Source organism: Henckelia pumila, chromosome 2 (assembly GCF_033568475.1).
Source record: "Henckelia pumila isolate YLH828 chromosome 2, ASM3356847v2, whole genome shotgun sequence".
Classification (NCBI taxonomy): domain Eukaryota; kingdom Viridiplantae; phylum Streptophyta; class Magnoliopsida; order Lamiales; family Gesneriaceae; genus Henckelia; species Henckelia pumila.
Genome location: NC_133121.1, coordinates 17795671 through 17816610, shown reverse-complemented (window position 1 = coordinate 17816610; position 20940 = coordinate 17795671). Strand labels below are relative to the sequence as shown.

Below are 20940 nucleotides of genomic sequence, written 5' to 3'. Positions count from 1 at the left end.
TTCAACTCTTTTTGTTTTTTAAAATATATTATTGATAAACCTCATGTTTCATGTTTGATATGATGAAGATTATTCTAAGAAAAATAAAACAAATAACATATTTGTTTAAGAGAGACGTGAGTGATAGTTGTGTTTTGTTTGCATATTTTGATGTTATTTTGTTAGTAATTTGCATGCATTTATTTGCTTTTGTTCTTGTTTTATCTTAGTTTTGTAATTTGCATGCATTTAGCTTCATAACATATTTCCGGGTTTAATGTGTAGGAGGTGTCGAAGTTGAAGAAAAGGAAGGCAGAAAATCGAAGATTATTGGGCGCTCGAGCGAATGAACTCGAGCGATCGAGCGCCACGTCAGGTGAGGCAAAACAGAGAATCACATATTTTCGAGCGCTCGAGCGGATGAACAAGAGCGATCGAGCGGCCAAAAATTTTGAAAAACAGAGAATTGCATATTATTGAGCGATCGAGCGGCCGTACTCCTGCGCTCGAGCGTGCGAGGCTTTTCGGTAAGGATTTTGTAATTTTGGAAACTCTTTTATTTTGGACTCTAGACTTTATTAGGCTTTTAATTCCGTTTTTGGGGGATTATTATCAGATTTTGGAGACCCTAAAAGGCGGCTAGGTTTTATTCTTTCAATTTTTTCTCGCTAGTTTTCTGCTCTTCTTTGAATTTTTATGGATTTGGTGATGAATCGTTGTAGCTAAACCTTTTTACTTGGTTGAGGGAGATGAAACCTTGATATAATTTATTCATGAGATTCGAATTGCAGTGTTTAATTCTTGTTAAGTATCAATATTTGATCTGGTTTATTTCATGCTTGTATGCAAGATTTTAGGATTGATCATCTTAGGATTTTGTTTTGCAAACTATAGCTAAATTAGAGTTCAAATCCGTAATTGTTTGAATTAACTAATTTGCGAAACAACTACGTTTGATATTTTCTGCTGTTGAATTTATTGAATCGTAGGGTCAAGTATTGACTAGGCTAAATACAACCGCTGGTGTTTGTGTTGTCTAGGTTCGTCGGTTTTACTAGTTTAAATGCTATCGTAAATTTAAATCTAGATCGCTGAAATCCGGTTTAATTTATTGATAAGGGTTAATCTAGAATGTTGTTTTCTGATTAGCTAAACCTAAGGTGAAACAGGAATTTGGTTTCCAATGATGAATACTTGATAGGATTAATTATATTTTTTAGGGAATCGATGAATGAATAATGAATATCAAGGGTGTAGTTGACTGATACCAAGTCTCGTCTCTTATTGATTTCTTTATTTTAATTTTCAATCTTGCATGCTAGTAATCTTATTAATTTTAATTGCTTAAAATTTTCAGTAGTTAATCCAAATCTCAAAAACCCCTTTTATTTATTTCCAGTATTTTAAGAACATAATTAAGTTTACCTTTCCTTGTGGGAATGATCCCTACTCACACTACTACATTTTTAGTGATTATCTGATTGAGTTGGGTAATTTGGGCGTGACACGATTAAGCGCTACCATGAGGTGTGAGGTTTATCTAAATTTAGTATAACTAACTAAACATCTCATGCAATCGATTAGATTTAAACTCAGCATTCCCCCCCTCATGAGATGGTATGAAATCTCTAAACGTTATGTTTCATATTTGGTCTTAATGTTTGGAAGATCTTTTAAGAAGTACTTCTCATCTAAATAAGTGAAAGCTGTCTTAGATACCATCTAAATAGAGTACACATTACGCTGCACTTGATGCATCATAGTCATTGGATATTTTTGTTGGGAGTGTGCTCCATATGATCCAACGGTTTTGATGCACCTGGAGCAGCATAGAGCCTATCAGTTATGTGTCCTACAATAGCGTGCAATTCGGTTTGACCTACGGTTGATATGGGACCAAAATCCAGGTGCTTTCCGGCACTTTATTAGTTTATTTATTATTATAGCAAGCCACAGGAACTTATCGAATTATTATTATTCTATATTAAGGGTGCAAACGAATCGAGTTGAGTCGAATAATGATAAAATTTTAAGGTTTGAATTCGTCTCGATAAGAGTATATTCGAGTTCGAACTCGATTCGAAGCTCGATAATTTCAAATATTTTGGCTCGAGCTCGGCTCGAAATGAAGTTCGAGTTCAGCTCGAAACATTCGAACCTATTTGTGAACTATTGCTCGGATATTATGGTTCGAAAAGCTCGAAATATTCGAAAAGGTTCGAAATGTATATATTTATTATATAATTATATTATATTAATTAAATATTAAAGCTCGCAAACTATTCGCGAACTATCGAACAGAATAATTTTGGCGCGAGCTCAGCTCGAAAAAATGTTCGAACATGTTCGAATTCGGCTCGAGATCGATAAGCTCGAATACGAATTAAATATTTATCGAGCGGGCTCGTAAAGCTCACGAATCGGCTCGATTTGTTTGCACCCCTATTCTATATGATAAACGTAGCAAATATACAATTTTAAATAGTAGAGTTTTTGAGATTGGACTTGATGCTGCCAAAAATGTTCATACCCAATAGGTTACCTTCGCAAGATCCGGAGTATCAATAGTCTCTTGTATACTCTCAGTTGAGATTTTCGATGGTTGTTCCTACGTCACAAAACAAAGCCAGAGTAGTCGGAAGGGTTCCCGACGAAGACACTCCGACGCTCAAGTCAGTGATTACTTAAAGAATAATAATCGAGAGCAGAGCGTTATAGTGTTAAATCTTCTTTTTCATGGATCTCAAATATATATTTCAATATTTATATTTTGTATCATATCACCACTCTTTACTGGTCTATCTTTGTTTGAGTTATTTGCACCAAATACCCTTGTGAAATATTGAAAATACACATTTCTCCCATGTGAAATTTTAATAGGCATCTTCAATCCTGACCTTTATAAAAGTAGCACACTCGCCCCTTCGGATGAGTGATTGTTGCGCACGCGCCCCTCATGCGACTGGGCAAACATTTTGATATTTTTTTTTGCACCAAATACCCCTGTGAAATATTAAAAAATGCATATTTGACCCACTGAGAGTATAATTTTTAAATATATTCAACCCATAATACACAATTTTTATTAACATCCAATTATAAAATATTTAGCAAACGCTTTTCATTTTATTAATTTTTATTTTTTTAAATTTAAATTTATTATGATTAATTAATTGTTTTTAAAAAAATATTATTATTTTATCTTGCTATCATTATTTTATTAAACTCACTTCGTGTTTTCAACTTCTCCATTAAACATGCATTCATAAACGAGATTTAAATACCTAAAAGTACCAAAATATTAAATCAAAATAATAAGTTCATGCATATTACTTTTCAATTTAGGACTATATATTTTTGAACCAAAATCTAAATTTTTTAAAATACATTGTAGAATTTGCATTAAATAATAATACACAATATTTATTAAGATCAAATTATAAAACACATTTTTAATTTTATTAATTTTTTATTTTTTATTTTAAATTTATAATTCTTAATTAATTTGTTTTTAAAAAATATTATTATTTTATCTCGTTATCATTATTTTATCAAATCACTCCGTGTTTTTAAATTCTCCATTAAACTTATAAGGATTTAAATATCTAAAAGTATCAAAATATTGAACCAAAATGATAAGTTCATGAATATTACCTTTTCGATTTAGAATTATATAACCATGTTATTTTTTATTATTTATTACAAATTGTGCAATGCATCTTCTCGAAAATTTAAATTTTGGTTCAATAATATATAGTCCTAAATGGAAAAAGCAATATGTTTGAACTTATCAGTTTAGTTCAATAATTTGGTATTTTTTGCCCACAGGGGCATAGGCGAGTTGGTAAGGCCTGAGGTGACTTGGGAAGAAATTCCCCAGCGTTGCGGGTTCGATCCTCGTGTGGAGCATATTCCCTGCTGAAATATTGTGGGGGGTATGCTCTGGGGATTGGGTCATGTGCTCCCTCCTTCAGGTCCCTGCCGCTCGTGCACATCCCTCGATTTACCCTCCGCATGAGCCAATGGGCCTCTGACTCATGTGGAATGGGGTCCCCTTCGGGGTCAACCTTTTTTTACAATAATTTGGTATTTTAAATTATTTAAATCCTTGTTTATGAATGCATATTTAATGGAGAAGTTGGAAATACGAAGTGGGTTTGATAAAATAATAATAGCAAGATAAAGTAATAATTTTTTTTAGAAAATAATTAATTAATGATAATACATTTAAAATAAAAAATAAAAATTAATAAAACAAAAAATGTTTGCTAAATATTTATAATTGGATCTTAATAAAAATTGTGTAATATGGGTTGAATAAATTTAAAAATTATATTCTAAAGGGATCAAATATGTATTTTTAATATTTCACATGGGTATTTGGTGCAAAAAAAATATCAAAATGTTTGCCCAGTCGCATGAGAGACGCGTGCGCAACAATCACTCATCTGAAGGGGCGAGTATGCTAATTTTATAAAAGGTCAGTGTTAAAGATGCCTATTAAAATTTCACATGAAAGAAGTGTGCATTTTCAGTATTTCACATGGCTGTTTGATGAAAATAACTCATCTTTGTTTATTAAACAGAGTAGCTGTTTCAACAATATTCTTTATACTATTTAAAAATATTCCAAGTAAAATGGAAAACTTTTCAGAGACCGACGAAGTATAACTATATAAGTATTCGCATAATTCCTTCGTTACTTTCAAGATTTTTACTAATTACCGCAAATCATTCCCCGAGAAAAAAGCATTATTAATATGTTTATGGCAGACACAATCAAATGGTTTATCAACAAATCACGGCCATGTTATGGACTTTCGTTTAAAAGTGTGTCGAGTTTCGAATTATAATTGTCGTTTTATTAAAATAAAGCTAAAAACAACTTAACTTATAAATGTTATGAATATTAATATTGTTGTGACTTAAACACAATTATGTGGAATTGGATCGAGATTCACCAATAAGATTAAAGAAACAAACATTTGAAAAATGAACACACCACACTCACGCGATCAAACAACACAAAAAAACACAAAAAAATTATAGTGGTTTGGATTAAATCAATATCACATCCACTCGACCCGAGGATCAATTCACTATCACCAAAAATTACAAACTGATCGATTACAGTGGAAGCTCACAATCCTCTCTACTCAACTGAGAGAAAACCACTACACAATTACAAAGATAACCAAATAGAATACAACACATAACACTCTCCTATTCATCTCGTCTCAACCCTCCTATTAATAGATGGATTGGAGTAATCGATAACAGAATCCGGTATTCTGTTATAACCACTTCCGTGGTCCCCAACTGACTCTTTAACCGATGTTGACCTGAACGTTGACTTCTGCTCAACTATACTTTTGACTTTTAACCAAACTGATACTCTCAGTCTCCTGATGCTTTTAATCGACTACTGATATCCAGCCGAGCTGAGACTAGCATTCCAGTTGAAATATTTTGACTCTTCCAATCGAGACTTGCCTAACAGTCTCAGTCGAGTCTCGAGTCGCGCTTGTCTCTTCAGTTTCAATTTTCTATTGGCTTCAGTCGTCCAAACAAGTTTCAACCCAGGCATTCAGTCACTCTCAGTTGAATGTCCCACACTCCCACTCGGTTAGCAACATTCAGTTCAGACGAAGTGGACCAACTCTCATAAATAAATATATATATATATCATAAATTAAAATATAAAATATAATTCACAACTCTTATAATTTCTATTTTAAGGTGATATGTTAGTAAGTAGAACATGCGCGTTAAACCTGTGAACAATTTTATGTGTATAATAAAATAATATGTATTAAAGTAGTAGTTTTAGACATCAAATTTTAATATATTATACCAATCACTTTAGGAAAAAAAATAATTTATAAATGTGAAGTTTATAATCCAATACTTTTTTCAATAACCAAAGGAAATAATAATTTTATATATATATATATATATATATATATATATATATATATATATATATATATCACGCACTCGTTATTTCCTGATCATACAACAATATAGACAAGTAGGTCGAGTGAATGGCAAAGGATAATATGTTTCACTTATTTATTTATTTTGTTAGGTAAAAATAAATTCTTAATTCAAAGTGTTATAGTATAAGAAATGCATGCATTGTTGATCAAATCGACATAAACTAAAGTAACGACTGAAAAAAAAAAATAAAACATCGTCCGATTTCCGAATCAATCTATGACTAAAACATACAATCCCTAATTATTCCCTATTACTTTAGAAAATTAGTAAGGTAGTGTTTTGGATTGCTTATAGAAAACACTTTTGATTCTTTCTTTCTTACCATAATGTGGCTGAAAAGTGGAGATAAGGCATTTGAGTAGAAAGACATTGATCTTGTAGAACAAAGTCTCAACCAAAAAGACCCATTATTTTGTTTTAGTCACCGAATCGAATCGATGATCGAAGCAATCACTCTTTCAAAAACGATTCAATTGGACGGTCGGACCCAAAGATGATAAACTCGACGGGATTCTGCTATGTTTTTTTGCACACGATTGTGTTTTACTTTTAATATAAATTGCTTTTACGTTCAATTACTTTCATTCAAGTTCGTACATATTTTTATTTTAAAAATTATTTTATTGATTAAAATTTTTAAAAAATATATATTGCAATAGAAGTATATATTATATTCTCAAATATAATATATTTTAAAATATTTTTAGCCATATAATAAAATAATAATTCTTCTCTATCTTGTTATAATAATGTATTACACATGTATTAATAAAAATACAACTCAATCAATAATTTTAAACACAACTAAATATATTTTGATATATTGATTTTTTTTTTTGAATATCTATATTTTAATTTAAGTAAATGACTTAAACCATGAAGCTTACTAGAAATGCATAAATCAGATGCAAAAATTTTCGGTCATCACGAGAAACCGGTTTTTCTAGGAGATATTTTTTTATTATATTTGATCAAAATAGTAAAATATTTTTTAGTTGTATGTAAGATTTATTTATTATATGTAATTTAATTAATATATAATTATAATATAGAAAACTAAAAATATATTATTTATTGTATATTTTGAAATATTTTTAAAACATAATATAGTTTAACATATAATATATCTACTTAATACGTATTAATATTAATGAATAAATCTAGATTAATATAAAGAATATGATACTTATTTATCCAAATTAAAGCTTTAAGTAAGTATAATATTTTTTTAAAAAAAATTTAATCGATAAAATTGTCATGAAATTTAAAATGCGTATCTAAATAAATTTTGTGAGAGTGATTGGACATAAAAAAATTTAAATTAAGAGTAAACTTTATTATTATTTTTAGCTGAATTGTGTATGAGGTATCCACATTGGTAGAGTAGGTGAGCACTTGGTAAGTGATAAGATGATCTACCAACACTTTCTTGGACTAATTTGTCGCATTGATGTTGCTCAGTGCGATTTACCTGACTAGCGTTGTTTGTTCCTCTACCAACACTTTTTTGGACTAACTCGTCACACAGATCTTGCTTAGTGTGATTTACTTGAGTTGCGTGATTTGCAAATTATTGCGTTAATATGAAGGTTTACTTACCAAGTGCGCATAGAAAAATTGTGACCAGGGGTTCTCACGTCATAATAATAATAATAATTCATTTACAAAATTTTCAATTAATAGTTTATACCAAAATTGTGTACCAAAATCGGCAGTGTATGCCAATTTTTAAATGTCTTTTTTTTAACAGTTGTAATTGTTAATCGTACTTTTGAGTGTAGTTTTCAGCAATCTCATTGCATTATTTATTAAATTTTAATTTTTATTTATTTTTTCAATTAATAATTACATTACTTTTTATTTATAATCTATACAATTAAATTTATTAGGGTATCAATACTATTTTGAAGTTAGTATTGTGCTAAAATATAGTAATTGAAATTTTTGCAGCCTTTCAAAAAAAAATATATAACTTAAAGGGTTAGAGATGAGTTAATATACACGCCTAAAACTAGTTCATACAGTATACAAATGACAACACAAAATAATCTATTGTACAGCAACTGGTGCACATCAGCTATTTCGGTTATTTTGAGGGCACATTCAGCAAAAAATATTGCTAAAGATTTAAAGTGCATAAAACAGTGCAATGGTGGCACCTACTTCAAGAAGGGGACGAACTCCTGGTGATATTTTTTCATGGATTCAATGGCTAGAATGGCGAAGCTTTCGTCTTCTGGGTAGTAAGCGATCGGGTCCGACAACAGAGGAGTAGGAATATCAAGCACACCTTCAAGAGTAGCATGCAGACAATACGCTGAATATGTAACATGGTAACCACCTTCTTGCACGATCAGGACGCGACCATCACAGTACTTACTAGCCATTCCACGAACTATACTCCCGATTTTGCGATATCCTTCCATTGTCAAACATTGTCTTCCATTCGGATCAAACTAAGAGACATAAATAGGACTGAATTAAGATTGCCAGAATTTCAAGAAAAAAATACAGCACTTCATTGAATTTTCAACAAAATAACAAAACTTAAGGAGGTATGTGATTGCAATATACACTTACAGCACTCGAGTCCTGGCCAATGACAAAAACCATCATTTCAGGCTCAAATTTCTCAATAGCAGGGATGACCAACTCGTTCATTGCGTGCTCATACCCTTTATCTCCAGTTCCATTCGGCAGCGGTATGTTGAGATTATACCCAAAGCCTTCCCTTTTACCAAGCTCATCCACGGTTCCTTTTTGCGGGTGCGAAGGCCCCCATGATCCATGATTCATGTGAAGTGAGATAGCAAGAACTCTATCCGAACAATAGAAACCCTCAGCAGTTCCATTTCCATAATGAACATCAATATCAAGAACTACGACCTTTTTAATATCCGAACTGAGAGCTAGTTGAATAGCTAGACCTGCGTTATTGAGAAAGCAATATCCATCAGCTCGGGTAGGCTGAGCATGATGACCGGGGGGCCGAACCAACGCGTAAGAGATTTTTCCGTGCCCGTCAAGTATGTGTTTCATTGCTGATAAAGTGGTTCCGGCAGCAAGTAGCGCAGCATCCCATGATCCAGGGTTCAAGAATGTACCAGGACAGATGATATTGTCCCCATTCCTGTCTGCCTCAACAAGCTCGTTTATGTACTCTGAGAAATCCAGAATGTCATAAATTTTGAGGCATAAAGTCACTCCAAGTTCGATGCTAGAACCAACATCAAAATTGAATTCTTAGTCTAATATCGGTAAGCAAATGACACAGCCCAATCATAGCATCCCTAATTTTGTCAAAAACCAGATATCTTTTGATGATAAAAACAATTGTATAGTTCAAAACTTCCAATAGCTAAAAATTCACTTTCTTCCCCTACATGAACTATGTAACATGAATTTCAGGAAAGCAGAATCAAAAAATTGAATGAACCAAAACATTATTTCAACTGAAAAATCGAAACAAAAAACAGTACCTTGGGTATGGAACAACAGCAATTCAGAGATGAGAGCTGGCCTGCCTTGATGCCAAGAGATGAATGGCGAGATGGGGCCCCGTTTGAGAATCGAAACCATATTCCTGACCCGATCCGCATTCTCCGGGTGCTTCTCCAGCACATCGAGAAAACCCGGATCCTGGCCGGAATCGAAAACCCCACCGCCCGTATCATGTGCCAGCATTCCCTCATGCCAGAAGACGTTAATCGATTCCGCCATGGTTTAGTTCCTTACTGCTGCATAATCTATTGTTCATTTCTGCTATTGTTGAAGCACACCAAAAATTATCTTTTTTTTTTTTTTTTTAAATTTCGTTGAAAAATACTTGGTTTGCAATATTTTATGTGTGTAATTAATTAAATATATTATTTTTTAATCATGTGATATGAATTAGTAAAGCTAATTCAATGCACAGTATCTGATGCTGTTTCTCTCCCCACAGCAAATGATCTGATCCATTTTTTTCAATAAATTAATTATCTTGAAACCAAAAAGTAAAATAATTTTAGTCAAAATAAGTCTTGGATCTTTGGATAATACTACGTGATTTCCGAGTTTTTTATCTGCTTATTTTATTTTTACCGTAACACGCCCTTGTGGTTGGCGTGTTATAAAGCAAGTCACGCCTCCTCTGAAGGCGTGACAAGAAAAATTGTCATAACAATAACATAATTTAAAAATAATAATTATTAAAAATAATACCTGTTGGGATCGGTTCAGAGGGTAGAGGGGGGGTGAATACACTCTGAAACTTTTCTTCTTCTTCTTTAAAATGATCAAGTGAGGTTTAGTTCACTTAATCAGTTTTCTCAACTTCTAAAACGTTTTGAACAACTTAAATAGTGCGGAAATAGTTCAGAGGTTTTAGTGATGCAAAGTTTATAATGCAGTGTATGAGCAGGATGTAAGATAAATGGCAGTAAATGCTAAAGCACGATTTTATGGAAGTTCGAAGGCTTAATCCTTCTACGTCTCCCCTTCTTCCACTTAGGAAGGAATTCACTAGAAGACTTTGGTTATTACAACGTCTTGTAATACACCCACTTCAGACTTAGGACTTATCCAATGCCTAATCCGAAACTCCTAGATTTACACAGATAAGATTCTCAGTTCTTATCAGACTGGTGGAAGCTTTCAGAGCAGCTTCAAGTCTCTTCAACACTGAGTATAGTTGAGTTGAGCTTCTCAGACTGCAGAGCGGTCGAGAGGCTTGAAAACCCTAGGATGATCCTTGACGATCAGATATGTGAACTGTAGGCGAGGGTTTATTTGAGCAGCAGATGAATGATCTTGTAAGTGTGCTCAAGTATATCAGATGAGGACTTTTGATATTAGTCAAGTGATTGAAATTTTTCTGAGTTGCTTGTCTCTCTTCGTTGTCTCGTATCACTTGTTGTTGTTCTTGTTGTTGTTGTCTTTTTGAGCAATCTTCCCTTTATATAGGTCAATCATCAACGTCTTTATTTTGAACGTTCTGATGCTGCATTGAATGCACATTTAATGCTCATAAATGCATTGATGATTCTGCATGAGGATCGTACACTGCAGACAACTTCCAGGGTCCAAAACTGGAATAAACGGTCGAATGCTTTATCTGCAGTCATTCTGTGTTTTTGCCATTTTGGTACAACCTGTTGTCTTGATTTGCAGGAGTCAACAAATCTTCTGAAACGCCGGTTCTGCTTTTAATAAAGGATCCTGCAAAGAACATCTTGTCACAGGTACTTGTCTCGAGATATCTAGATAGGCAGTTGGCATTCTACCGGTAGAGATATTTGTCCTCTGCTGGTTTGAATAACCAGTCGATAAGCTTGTGACTTCAATCGGTCGAGAGATAAAGGCGGTTGACAAGCTTCCGGTAGATAGATTTATCCTCTGCTGGTTTTGATAGCCAGTCGATAGGCTTGTGACTTCAGCCGGTCGAGGGCAAAGGCGGTTGACAAGCTTCCGGTAGAAGTTGTAGTAGATTCCTGAAATACAATGGTTGGCAGCACATTCCTATACAATGAGTTGTTGTTTGTTATCACCAAAATATCGGATTCAACAATTTCCCCCTTTTTGGTGATGACAAAACTTAAGTGCTCCAAGAACAATATGAAAGCATTAAAATGAACTTCATTGAGAGAATGAATTTCATTAAGTACAATAAACATTTTTATTACACCTACAGAAAAAAATGCGGCTGTGATAAGTAAAGAAGAGATAAGTTGTTCATCTTTTGAACCAACTGGCTCCTCCTGACCTATCGCCTTTTCTTCTTCTTCTGTCGGCTTCTTCTTTTCTTCTGGACTCTTCTTCACGTCTTCTTGCCTCTGCTGCTCTCTTCTTCTTCTGTCGGCTTCTTCTTTTCTTCTGGACTCTTCTTCACGTCTTCTTGCCTCTGCTGCTCTACGTTGCTCTTCTTCCCCCTTTTTGGCATCACCTTGGTTGAGCCGAAGGATGACCTCAGTGAGTTGAGTGCCAAGGCAGGCTTGCATAGTGTCTATTTTTGCATCGATTTGAGCAAGTAGAGTGGCTTGCATAGTGTCCATCCGATCATTCAACTGCTTATGAAGGCGATTTTCGGATCAGATAACTTGTTCGGAGACGGTAGAGAGCGTGTTGATTTGAGTGCGATGATGATTAGTGATCTCTGTGGACAGACGAGCAAGGTCTCGAGACACGGTCTCGAAATGCCGAATCATCGTCTGGCGTGAATTATCGACCGATAAGGATGAGTTTGTTATGTCTTGAGAGAAGGACCTAACCGTTTGCATGAGCTCATGAAGCCGATTTATCAAGGTATGATCTAGAGCTGCGGCCATGGCTTCAATTAAAGAATCATCAGTCTGAATCATTTGCCCTTCTGAGTCATTTCTTGGTGAAACCGGGCTAGACTCACGATGATGTGGTGCGGGTGAACTTGCTGGAGAGCTACCCGATGGACCTTCCAATAATGGTACAGTTGGAGATGTAATAGTTTCGACTGCAGCCAATATGGTTGGTGGAGTACCAGGATCAGCACTTGGTTCATCCATAATGAGATCTTCCATAAACTTTTCAGTAGATGGAGACGGTTGAAGTGCTGGATCAGCATCAGTCACTTGCTGTTCTGGAGATGCAGGTGATACAATAGTGCTTGATATCTCCGTTGGGGGCACTGTTGCTTCACTACTGCAAGGAGCCTCTGTCACAGAGGTGACAGGTATCTCTTGTGCAACCACTTCTAAAACATCTTGTGAATGACCGGGAGAAGTGTGAGCGGTCGTCACGGGAGAGGAGTGAGCAATCACAACTGCTTCCGGTTGAGTAACTGCTTGGACTGCGGTTGAGGAGGGGTCGACCGATGAAGATGCTGCTACACTCGATCTTAGAGCATATGATTGAAAGAGGTCAGCAGTGATGAGATCGGTCAGAATCCCATCTGAAGAAGGGAGAGCATAGACGTCTTCTTCACCCTGATCTTGAGTGAGAAAGGTTTTCATCATCACTTGTGCTTCCAGCACATAAGCTTGCAAACAGGCTGCTGAAGCTGGTGTTTTGACATTGTTGAGAGCTTGGAAGTGCTGAAGTAGTTGAGTGATTTGACGTAGACTATCCTGTAGTCCAGTCAAAATCACAAAGTCATCGGCAGCGGTAGGACTCTTGGATTTGAAATTCTTGACACGCTCATTAATTAGCAGTGATAGCAGGCTTCCTCGAAGCTTCAAGTCTATGAGATGTCTTCTTCCCAGAGCCTCCACGATGTCTTCAGTATCAGCAAATAGAAGCATCTTCTGCTCAATGACGTTTAGAGATTTCCATTTAGGAAATATTTGAGCGAGTGTCAAGTGAGTGCGGGAGTGATGCCATCTGTCAAAACGTTGTAGATGACGCTTGACAGTACGGAGCACGTGAGAGATGATCATATTGAGTTCTATCGTAGCTGCTGGTTGAGCCTTGGGTGTGTAGATCATCACACCTTTCCCTTTGTCTTTGGGATCAGCTAGAGTGACCTCAGGAGCTGATGAGGCACCTTCCCGGATTATCACACCTTTTGTAGGACGAGGAGCAGTAGAAGCAACAACGGTAGTAGTCTCGACCGTTGGCAGGGTAGGAGCAAGTCCAGAAAGAGACTTTAGCTTCTTGTGCTGCCTCTTCTTCTCGCCTGCAGGCGTGGATGATACAGCTGCTTTGGAGACCGAAGGGGATGACCTGCTGAAAGCTTGAATCAGTGGAACATTCTCACGTGATTCATCTTCAGAGTCAGATTCGATGATCAGTTGACGCTTGGCAGACTTTTTGGTATGGACTGGTTTGGCCACGACCGAAACCGTTGAAAGCGGTTGAGGGATAGCAATAACCTTTGCGGTTGAGGGCAAGGTGTCGACCGCAGTCTCTTTCTTGTTCAGGAATTTGAGAATCGTAGACTTGTTGAGCCATTTGGTGGGATGCAGAGGCTCAGTCTTGGAAAAGTCCACTCCAAGGACGCCCAAGATGTGGCAGATTTGCAAAGCAAATCCCTCGGATTGCCCTTTGCCCTGATCATTTCACATAGAATATTGAACAGAATGTCTGACCAGTTTATGTTGATCTTGGAGGCAATACAAGCCATGTATTGAAATTTTTCCAGCGTCACCTTGTCGTAAGATCCAGCCTTGGCCAGAAGATTCTTGGCCACGATATTAGTCAGTAGCCTGAATGGAGCTTTGAGAGATGTCTTCTGGGCCGGCAGTTTGATCGGAGCATCAGTAGTTGAGAACTCCTTCAACCAATAAGAGCAGTTACCATCTGGAAGATCCGTGCATTTTGTCAAACCCCTGGAGGGCAGATCAAATGTGCTGGCGAAGAACTTCTGATTGAAGGAGTAGACCTCTGTCTTGATCAAGCATTTGATAGTCCCATGCTCGATTTGAGCGGTTGCGAAGAACTCCTTCAGAACAGGCAAATGGCAGATGGCGCTGCATTCCAGAAATTTCTTCAGTCCAGAGGCTTCAAGCATGGTGAAGACCTCAGTTATTCCTGCGTTGTTTGCCTTAACAACGGAATCAAAGTTGATGGCGAGGCAAGTCTTCTGGATCGACATGATATTTGTAGATAAGAACTCGAGCAAAGAGTAAGCAAAAGCTTGAGAGTAATTCGATGGAGCGTTTAATACAATATGAAAGTTTTTAGCAAAGGTGAAAGATTGATATACGAGTGTAAAGAAGTATATATAGGAACCTATGGGCCATAGGGTGATGTCATGAAAAGTATTTTTGAAATTCAAAAAGTTTTGAAGAGCATAATCACGGCGCCCAATTAATGTCATTTGGTTCAAAGCACCAAGCTGCTAGTACGAAGCCTGTCAGAGACTAGTTAAAGGCGGATGATATGCCAATATTAATGGCAACGTAACAGCTAATCTATTAATGTCATATTGACAATCATTCCCCCTAAACACATGCATACTAACTTAAATCTACTAAGCCAAGAATATTTCGAAAATATGAAAACTTAGCGTCCGGTAGAGGCTTGGTGAATATGTCTGCTGCTTGCTGATCGGTAGAGATGTATTCCAGCCTGATTTCTTTCTTTAAGACATGATCTCGGATAAAGTGATGCCTGACATCAATGTGCTTTGTCCGAGAGTGCATCACTGGATTGTGAGTGATGGCTATGGCACTTGTATTGTCACAGTAGATTGGAGCTTCACTCGACCGAATCCCATAATCATTAAGCTGCTGTTGAATCCAGAGTATTTGAGCACAACAGCTGCCAGCAGCAAGGTATTCTGCTTCGGCGGTCGAGGTAGCAATTGATGTCTGCTTCTTACTTGACCACGAAATTAGTCTATCTCCAAGGAATTGACATGTGCCACTTGTACTTTTGCGATCAATTCTACAACCTGCATAATCTGCATCTGAATAGCCAATAAGATTAAGATTTGAATCTTTGGGATACCAAAGACCCACATTAGTAGTTCCTTTAATATATTTAAGTATTCGTTTGGTAGCAATGAAATGAGATTGCTTAGGTGCGGCTTGAAATCTAGCACATAAACAAACTGAATACATGATATCCGGTCGACTGGCAGTCAAATAGAGCAGTGAACCAATAAGGCCTCGATACATGGTTACCTCGACCGGAATTCCCCCTTCATCTTTATCAAGCTTAATTGATGTACTCATGGGGGTAGATACAGTTGAGCATTGTTCCATTCCAAACTTCTTTACCAATTCCTTGGCATACTTGGACTGATTGATGAATATTCCAGTTTCAAGTTGCTTTACTTGAAGTCCAAGAAAGAAGTTTAGCTCGCCCATCATGCTCATTTCAAACTTCTCCTTCATCAGTTTAGAGAACTTTGAGCACAACTTGGGGTTAGTTGACCCAAATATAATGTCATCAACATAAATTTGTACTAGTAACACATGATCACCTTTTACAAATTTAAACAGGGTCTTATCGACCGTTCCAATTTGGAAATCATGTTCCAGTAAAAATTTTAGCAAAGTGTCATACCAAGCACGCGGTGCTTGTTTTAATCCATAGAGAGCTTTGTCAAGTTTATAGATATATTGAGGATGAGTAGGATTGACAAAACCTGGTGGTTGTTCAACGTACACCTCTTCTTGAAGTAGACCATTGAGGAATGCAGACTTCACATCCATTTGATAAACTTTAAAATTCTTGAAGGCTGCATGAGCAAGAAAGATGCGGATTGCTTCTAGTCTTGCAACTGGCGCGAAAGATTCCTCAAAGTCTATGCCTTCTTCTTGTCTGAATCCTTGAGCAACAAGTCGAGCTTTGTTACGCACAACAGTGCCATGTTCATCGAGCTTGTTACGAAACACCCATCTAGTTCCAATCACATTTTGATTTTTCGGTCGAGGAACTAGATGCCAAACATTGTTGCGGGTGAATTGATTCAACTCTTCTTGCATAGCTTCAATCCAGCTGGCATCTGATAGAGCTTCATCTATTTTCTTGGGTTCTAGCTGAGATATGAAAGCGGCATGCAAGAATTCATTAATCATTTGACCACGCGTTTTTCGAGGAGCAGAAGGGTCACCTATGACCAACCCAGGTGGATGATCTTTGTTCCACCTAAAATAATTCCCTAAAGGGTTGTCATCAATTGGTTGATGAACGTCCTCGTTTACTGGATCATCATTGGCTGGAGGATTGTTATCAACCGGTGGATCCACTTCTGGCCTTGTTTGATCACACCCGGTAGAGGGAACTGGATCATCCTTCTTTGGAGGATATAGATCACTGTCACTCTCTTCCTGTAGATTTGTGTTTTCCAGTCTGTGACTCAGATCATTTATGCTCCCTTGAGTTTGTTCTGTACATAGAGTAGATTCATCAAAAACAACATGAATGGTTTCCTCGACCGTTAGTGATCTTTGATTGAACACTCGATAAGCTCTGCTAACAGCTGAGTAACCAATAAAAGTTCCTTCGTCTGCTTTGGCATCGAAGGCTGTCAAATGGTTTTTGCCATTGTTGTGGATAAAGCATTTGCACCCAAAAATTTTGAAATAAGAAATATCAGGTTTTGTGCCATTCCAGATCTCATATGGAGTTTTGTTAAATCGTTTATTAATCATAGATCTGTTTTGAGTATAGCAAGCTGTGTTAACTGCTTCTGCCCAAAGTCTTTGAGAAACATTTGAATCAGCAATCATAGTTCTGGCTGCTTCTTTTAAAGTACGGTTCCTTCTTTCAGCCACCCCATTTTGCTGTGGGGATCTAGCAGCTGACAACTCATGCTTGATTCCCTGATCATCTAGATAAGTCATAAGAGTGGTGTTTAAAAATTCAGTCCCTCTATCACTCCTGATTCTATCTATCACAGTAGATTGTTCATTTTGCAAGCGTTTAAAAAGCTTAATCAGGTGAGGTGCAGTTTGATCTTTTGAAGAGAGAAAGATGACCCAAGTAAATCGAGAAAAGTCATCTATAACAACAAGAGCATATCTCATTCCCCCTATGCTTCTTACTGGTATAGGACCAAATAGGTCCATGTGAAGTAAGTCTAAACATTTGGAAGAAGACATACACCCTTTATTTTTAAAAGTTGCTCTCACCTGCTTTCCTAGTTGACAAGCAGGACAAACTTTGTCTTTTATAAAATCTCCTTCGGGCAGACCAGAAACCAAATCATGCTTCCTCAAGTTAAAAATGGACTTAAAATTTAGATGATTTAACCGCTTATGCCACAACCAATGTTTATCATGATGAGCAGTAAGACAAGTAGGTGAAGAAATATGTGAGCAAGACCAGTTTACCTTGTAGGTGTTTAGGTCTCGTACACCGGTCATAAGAGTCTCACCTTTGTCATTTTTTATGAGGCAAGTGTGTTTGTGAAACTCGACCGAATGATCATTGTCACATAGTTGACTAATACTTATCAAATTATAGCATAGTTTGTCAACAAGTAACACATCTTTAATAATGATGTTACCATGGATGATCTTACCCTTACCCACGGTTTTACCTTTGGAGTTGTCTCCAAAGCTGATCTTTGGTCCTTTGCACAACACCACTTCTGTTAGAAGTTCTGGATTCCCTGTCATGTGTCGTGAGCAACCGCTATCTAAATACCAGGTAGTGTCCTTGATAGAAGTGGTTTTCTCGCCCGTTTGGACTTTTAGTACCTGCAAAGAGTGAAGAACTTTTGGTACCCATATCTAGTAGGGTCCAGGTCGGATTAGCCCTTTCGGGACCCACACCTGGAACACCCTTACAGGTTTGCCCGTGTGTGTGTCCAGAAATCTGTGCGGTCGATAGGCAGTAAATGTGTGTGCTTGTGAGGTTGCTGTGTGCTGCTTGCCTTTTTTATTTTCATCAGTTAGCCTGTACCTCTTTTGAACTGGCCTGCAATTAAAGTACTGGTAAGGCTTCTCCTTTGACCATCTTTTCTTAGAGTAGTTAGACTCATTCCATGGCCTTTTGAAATTAGATTGGTTTCCCTTTCTTCTTTCATTAGGTTTTGGTTTGATCCAAGTTCCTCTTTGATTAGAGGTCTGGGGATCCACATATCCCAGCCCTCTATGCTTAGAGCTTCGTTCGTTCGATACTTTCTGATTTTTGTCAAAGCTGCACTTATCGTGTTCATATATCGTGCTGGACCTGACAAATCTTATTTTGTTAAGATTGCCTTTGTCCAGGCTTGACTGAATACAGGATTCCATAGACTGTTCATTTGTTCCAAACCCTAGACCGGTTTTATCATGTACCGGTCTTTGGATTTCTTGAATCTTGTCAATGGTTACCGAAGATTTATTCCAAGCCTTAATGGTTTCAAGTAGTTTTTTATTCTCAATCAAGGTAGCTTGGAATACTCTTTTCAAGGTGTCGTTCTCAGTAGCCAGCAGACTTAGCTTGACCTTAAGACCATCAAGCTCTTTTTGCTGCATGCAGCTTGATTTGCTTGACTTATCTTTTAGGTCAGCTCTTTCTGCCTTTACTTCCTCGAACTCCTTGGATAATGCTTTGTATTCATTAGCCATTTCGTGTAAAGCAGTAACTAAATCACTGTGAGTAAATTCAGGTGAGCCAAAGTCAAATACCTCCTCAGCTTCTTCTTCGATGTCGGCCATAAGGCATTCCACTTTTTCATCATCGCTGTCATCTGAAGAGCTTCCGGTATTGGAGTTGTCAGAGTCAGACTCAGCCCACTTGCTTTTGCTTTCGTCTGCTACTAGAACCCTTTGGTCTCTTCCTTTTCTAAACGTCCTTTTATCCTCCTTACCCTTCTTCTTTCGGAGAATTGCTTCTGATCATTGTTCTTAGGCTTGGTGCAGTCTGCAATGAAGTGGCCTGGCTTTCCACAGTTAAAACAAGTAGGACCATCGTTTGTATGGTCCGATTTATGATAATTTTTAAATTTAGAATTGTTTTTACGCATAAATTTACCAAATTTCTTGACAAAGAGTGTCATGGCTTCATTGCTGATTTGCTCAGCTGATCTCTTTGGAGCTACCTCGACCGGTGGACATATCACGGTTGAGGTTAAGGCCTTGGTTGGTTGAGAAGTAGATGGTTCATCTTCTGTTCTCATGTTGAGCTCGAACTCATAGGCTTTGAGATCTGCAAAGAGATCATGCAGTTCAACCTTGCTCAAGTCTTTTGACTCTCTCATGGCCACTGTCTTGATCTCCCATTCTTTGGGCAGAGCTCTCATAACCTTCACAGCAATTTCACGGTTAGTATAAGTTTTACCTAAAGCAATAAGATCACAGATGATACTACTGAACCGTTCATCAAATTCAGCCATGGTTTCCCCTGGCTTCATTTTGGCGTTGTCATATTTTTTAATGGCCAGAGTGAGCTTGTTTTCCTTTGTCTGGTCATTCCCTTCACACAGCTGAGTGAGCTTCTCCCAAATCTCCTTTGCTGTGGAACATGACTTGATTTTGCTGAACATATTCTTGTCCAGTGTTTTGTATAGGATGTCCCGGGCCACATTGTCAAGATTGGCCTTCTTTTTGTCCTCAGTGGTCCACTCAGCTCTTGGTTTCTCAATCATTTGTCCAGCACCATCGGCTAGAGCTGGGTTGACCTTCATAATTTTGATAGGACCGTCTGTTATGACATATAGCATGTCATCATCCTGTGCTGCAAGATGTGCCTGCATGCGAATTTTCCAATCATCATACTCTTCTTTAGAAAACATAGGAATTCTGTTGAAAGAAGTCATGATTTGAAAACTTCAGATCAGCAGTTGAGAAAGGAACCCGCTCTGATACCACTTGTTGGGATCGGTTCAGAGGGTAGAAGGGGGGTGAATACACTCTGAAACTTTTCTTCTTCTTTAAAATGATCAAGTGAGGTTTAGTTCACTTAATCAGTTTTCTCAACTTCTAAAACGTTTTGAACAACTTAAATAGTGCGGAAATAGTTCAGAGGTTTTAGTGATGCAAAGTTTATAATGCAGTGTATGAGCAGGATGTAAGATAAATGGCAGTAAATGCTAAAGCACGATTTTATGGAAGTTCGAAGGCTTAATCCTTCTACGTCTCCCCTTCTTCCACTTAGGAAGGAATTCACTAGAAGACTTTGGTTATTACAACGTCTTGTAATACACCCACTTCAGACTTAGGACTTATCCAATGCCTAATCCGAAACTCCTAGATTTACACAGATAAGATTCTCAGTTCTTATCAGACTGGTGGAAGCTTTCAGAGCAGCTTCAAGTCTCTTCAACACTGAGTATAGTTGAGTTGAGCTTCTCAGACTGCAGAGCGGTCGAGAGGCTTGAAAACCCTAGGATGATCCTTGACGATCAGATATGTGAACTGTAGGCGAGGGTTTATTTGAGCAGCAGATGAATGATCTTGTAAGTGTGCTCAAGTATATCAGATGAGGACTTTTGATATTAGTCAAGTGATTGAAATTTTTCTGAGTTGCTTGTCTCTCTTCGTTGTCTCGTATCACTTGTTGTTGTTCTTGTTGTTGTTGTCTTTTTGAGCAATCTTCCCTTTATATAGGTCAATCACCAACGTCTTTATT

The 20940-nt window shown here is 37.1% G+C and overlaps 1 protein-coding gene across 1 annotated transcript; it reads right to left on the bottom strand.

Annotated features, from left to right (window-relative positions):
• Window positions 1-7932: 7932 nt before the first annotated feature.
• LOC140883949 (histone deacetylase 8) lies at window positions 7933-9768 on the bottom strand. The gene is made up of 3 exons (XM_073290575.1): window positions 9459-9768; window positions 8560-9140; window positions 7933-8435 (listed from the first exon to the last, which is right to left on the bottom strand). The coding sequence occupies exons 1-3, from the start codon at window positions 9697-9699 to the stop codon at window positions 8139-8141; spliced, it is 1119 nt and encodes a 372-aa protein (XP_073146676.1). The 5' UTR covers window positions 9700-9768; the 3' UTR covers window positions 7933-8138.
• Between the last annotated feature and the right edge of the window lie 11172 nt (window positions 9769-20940).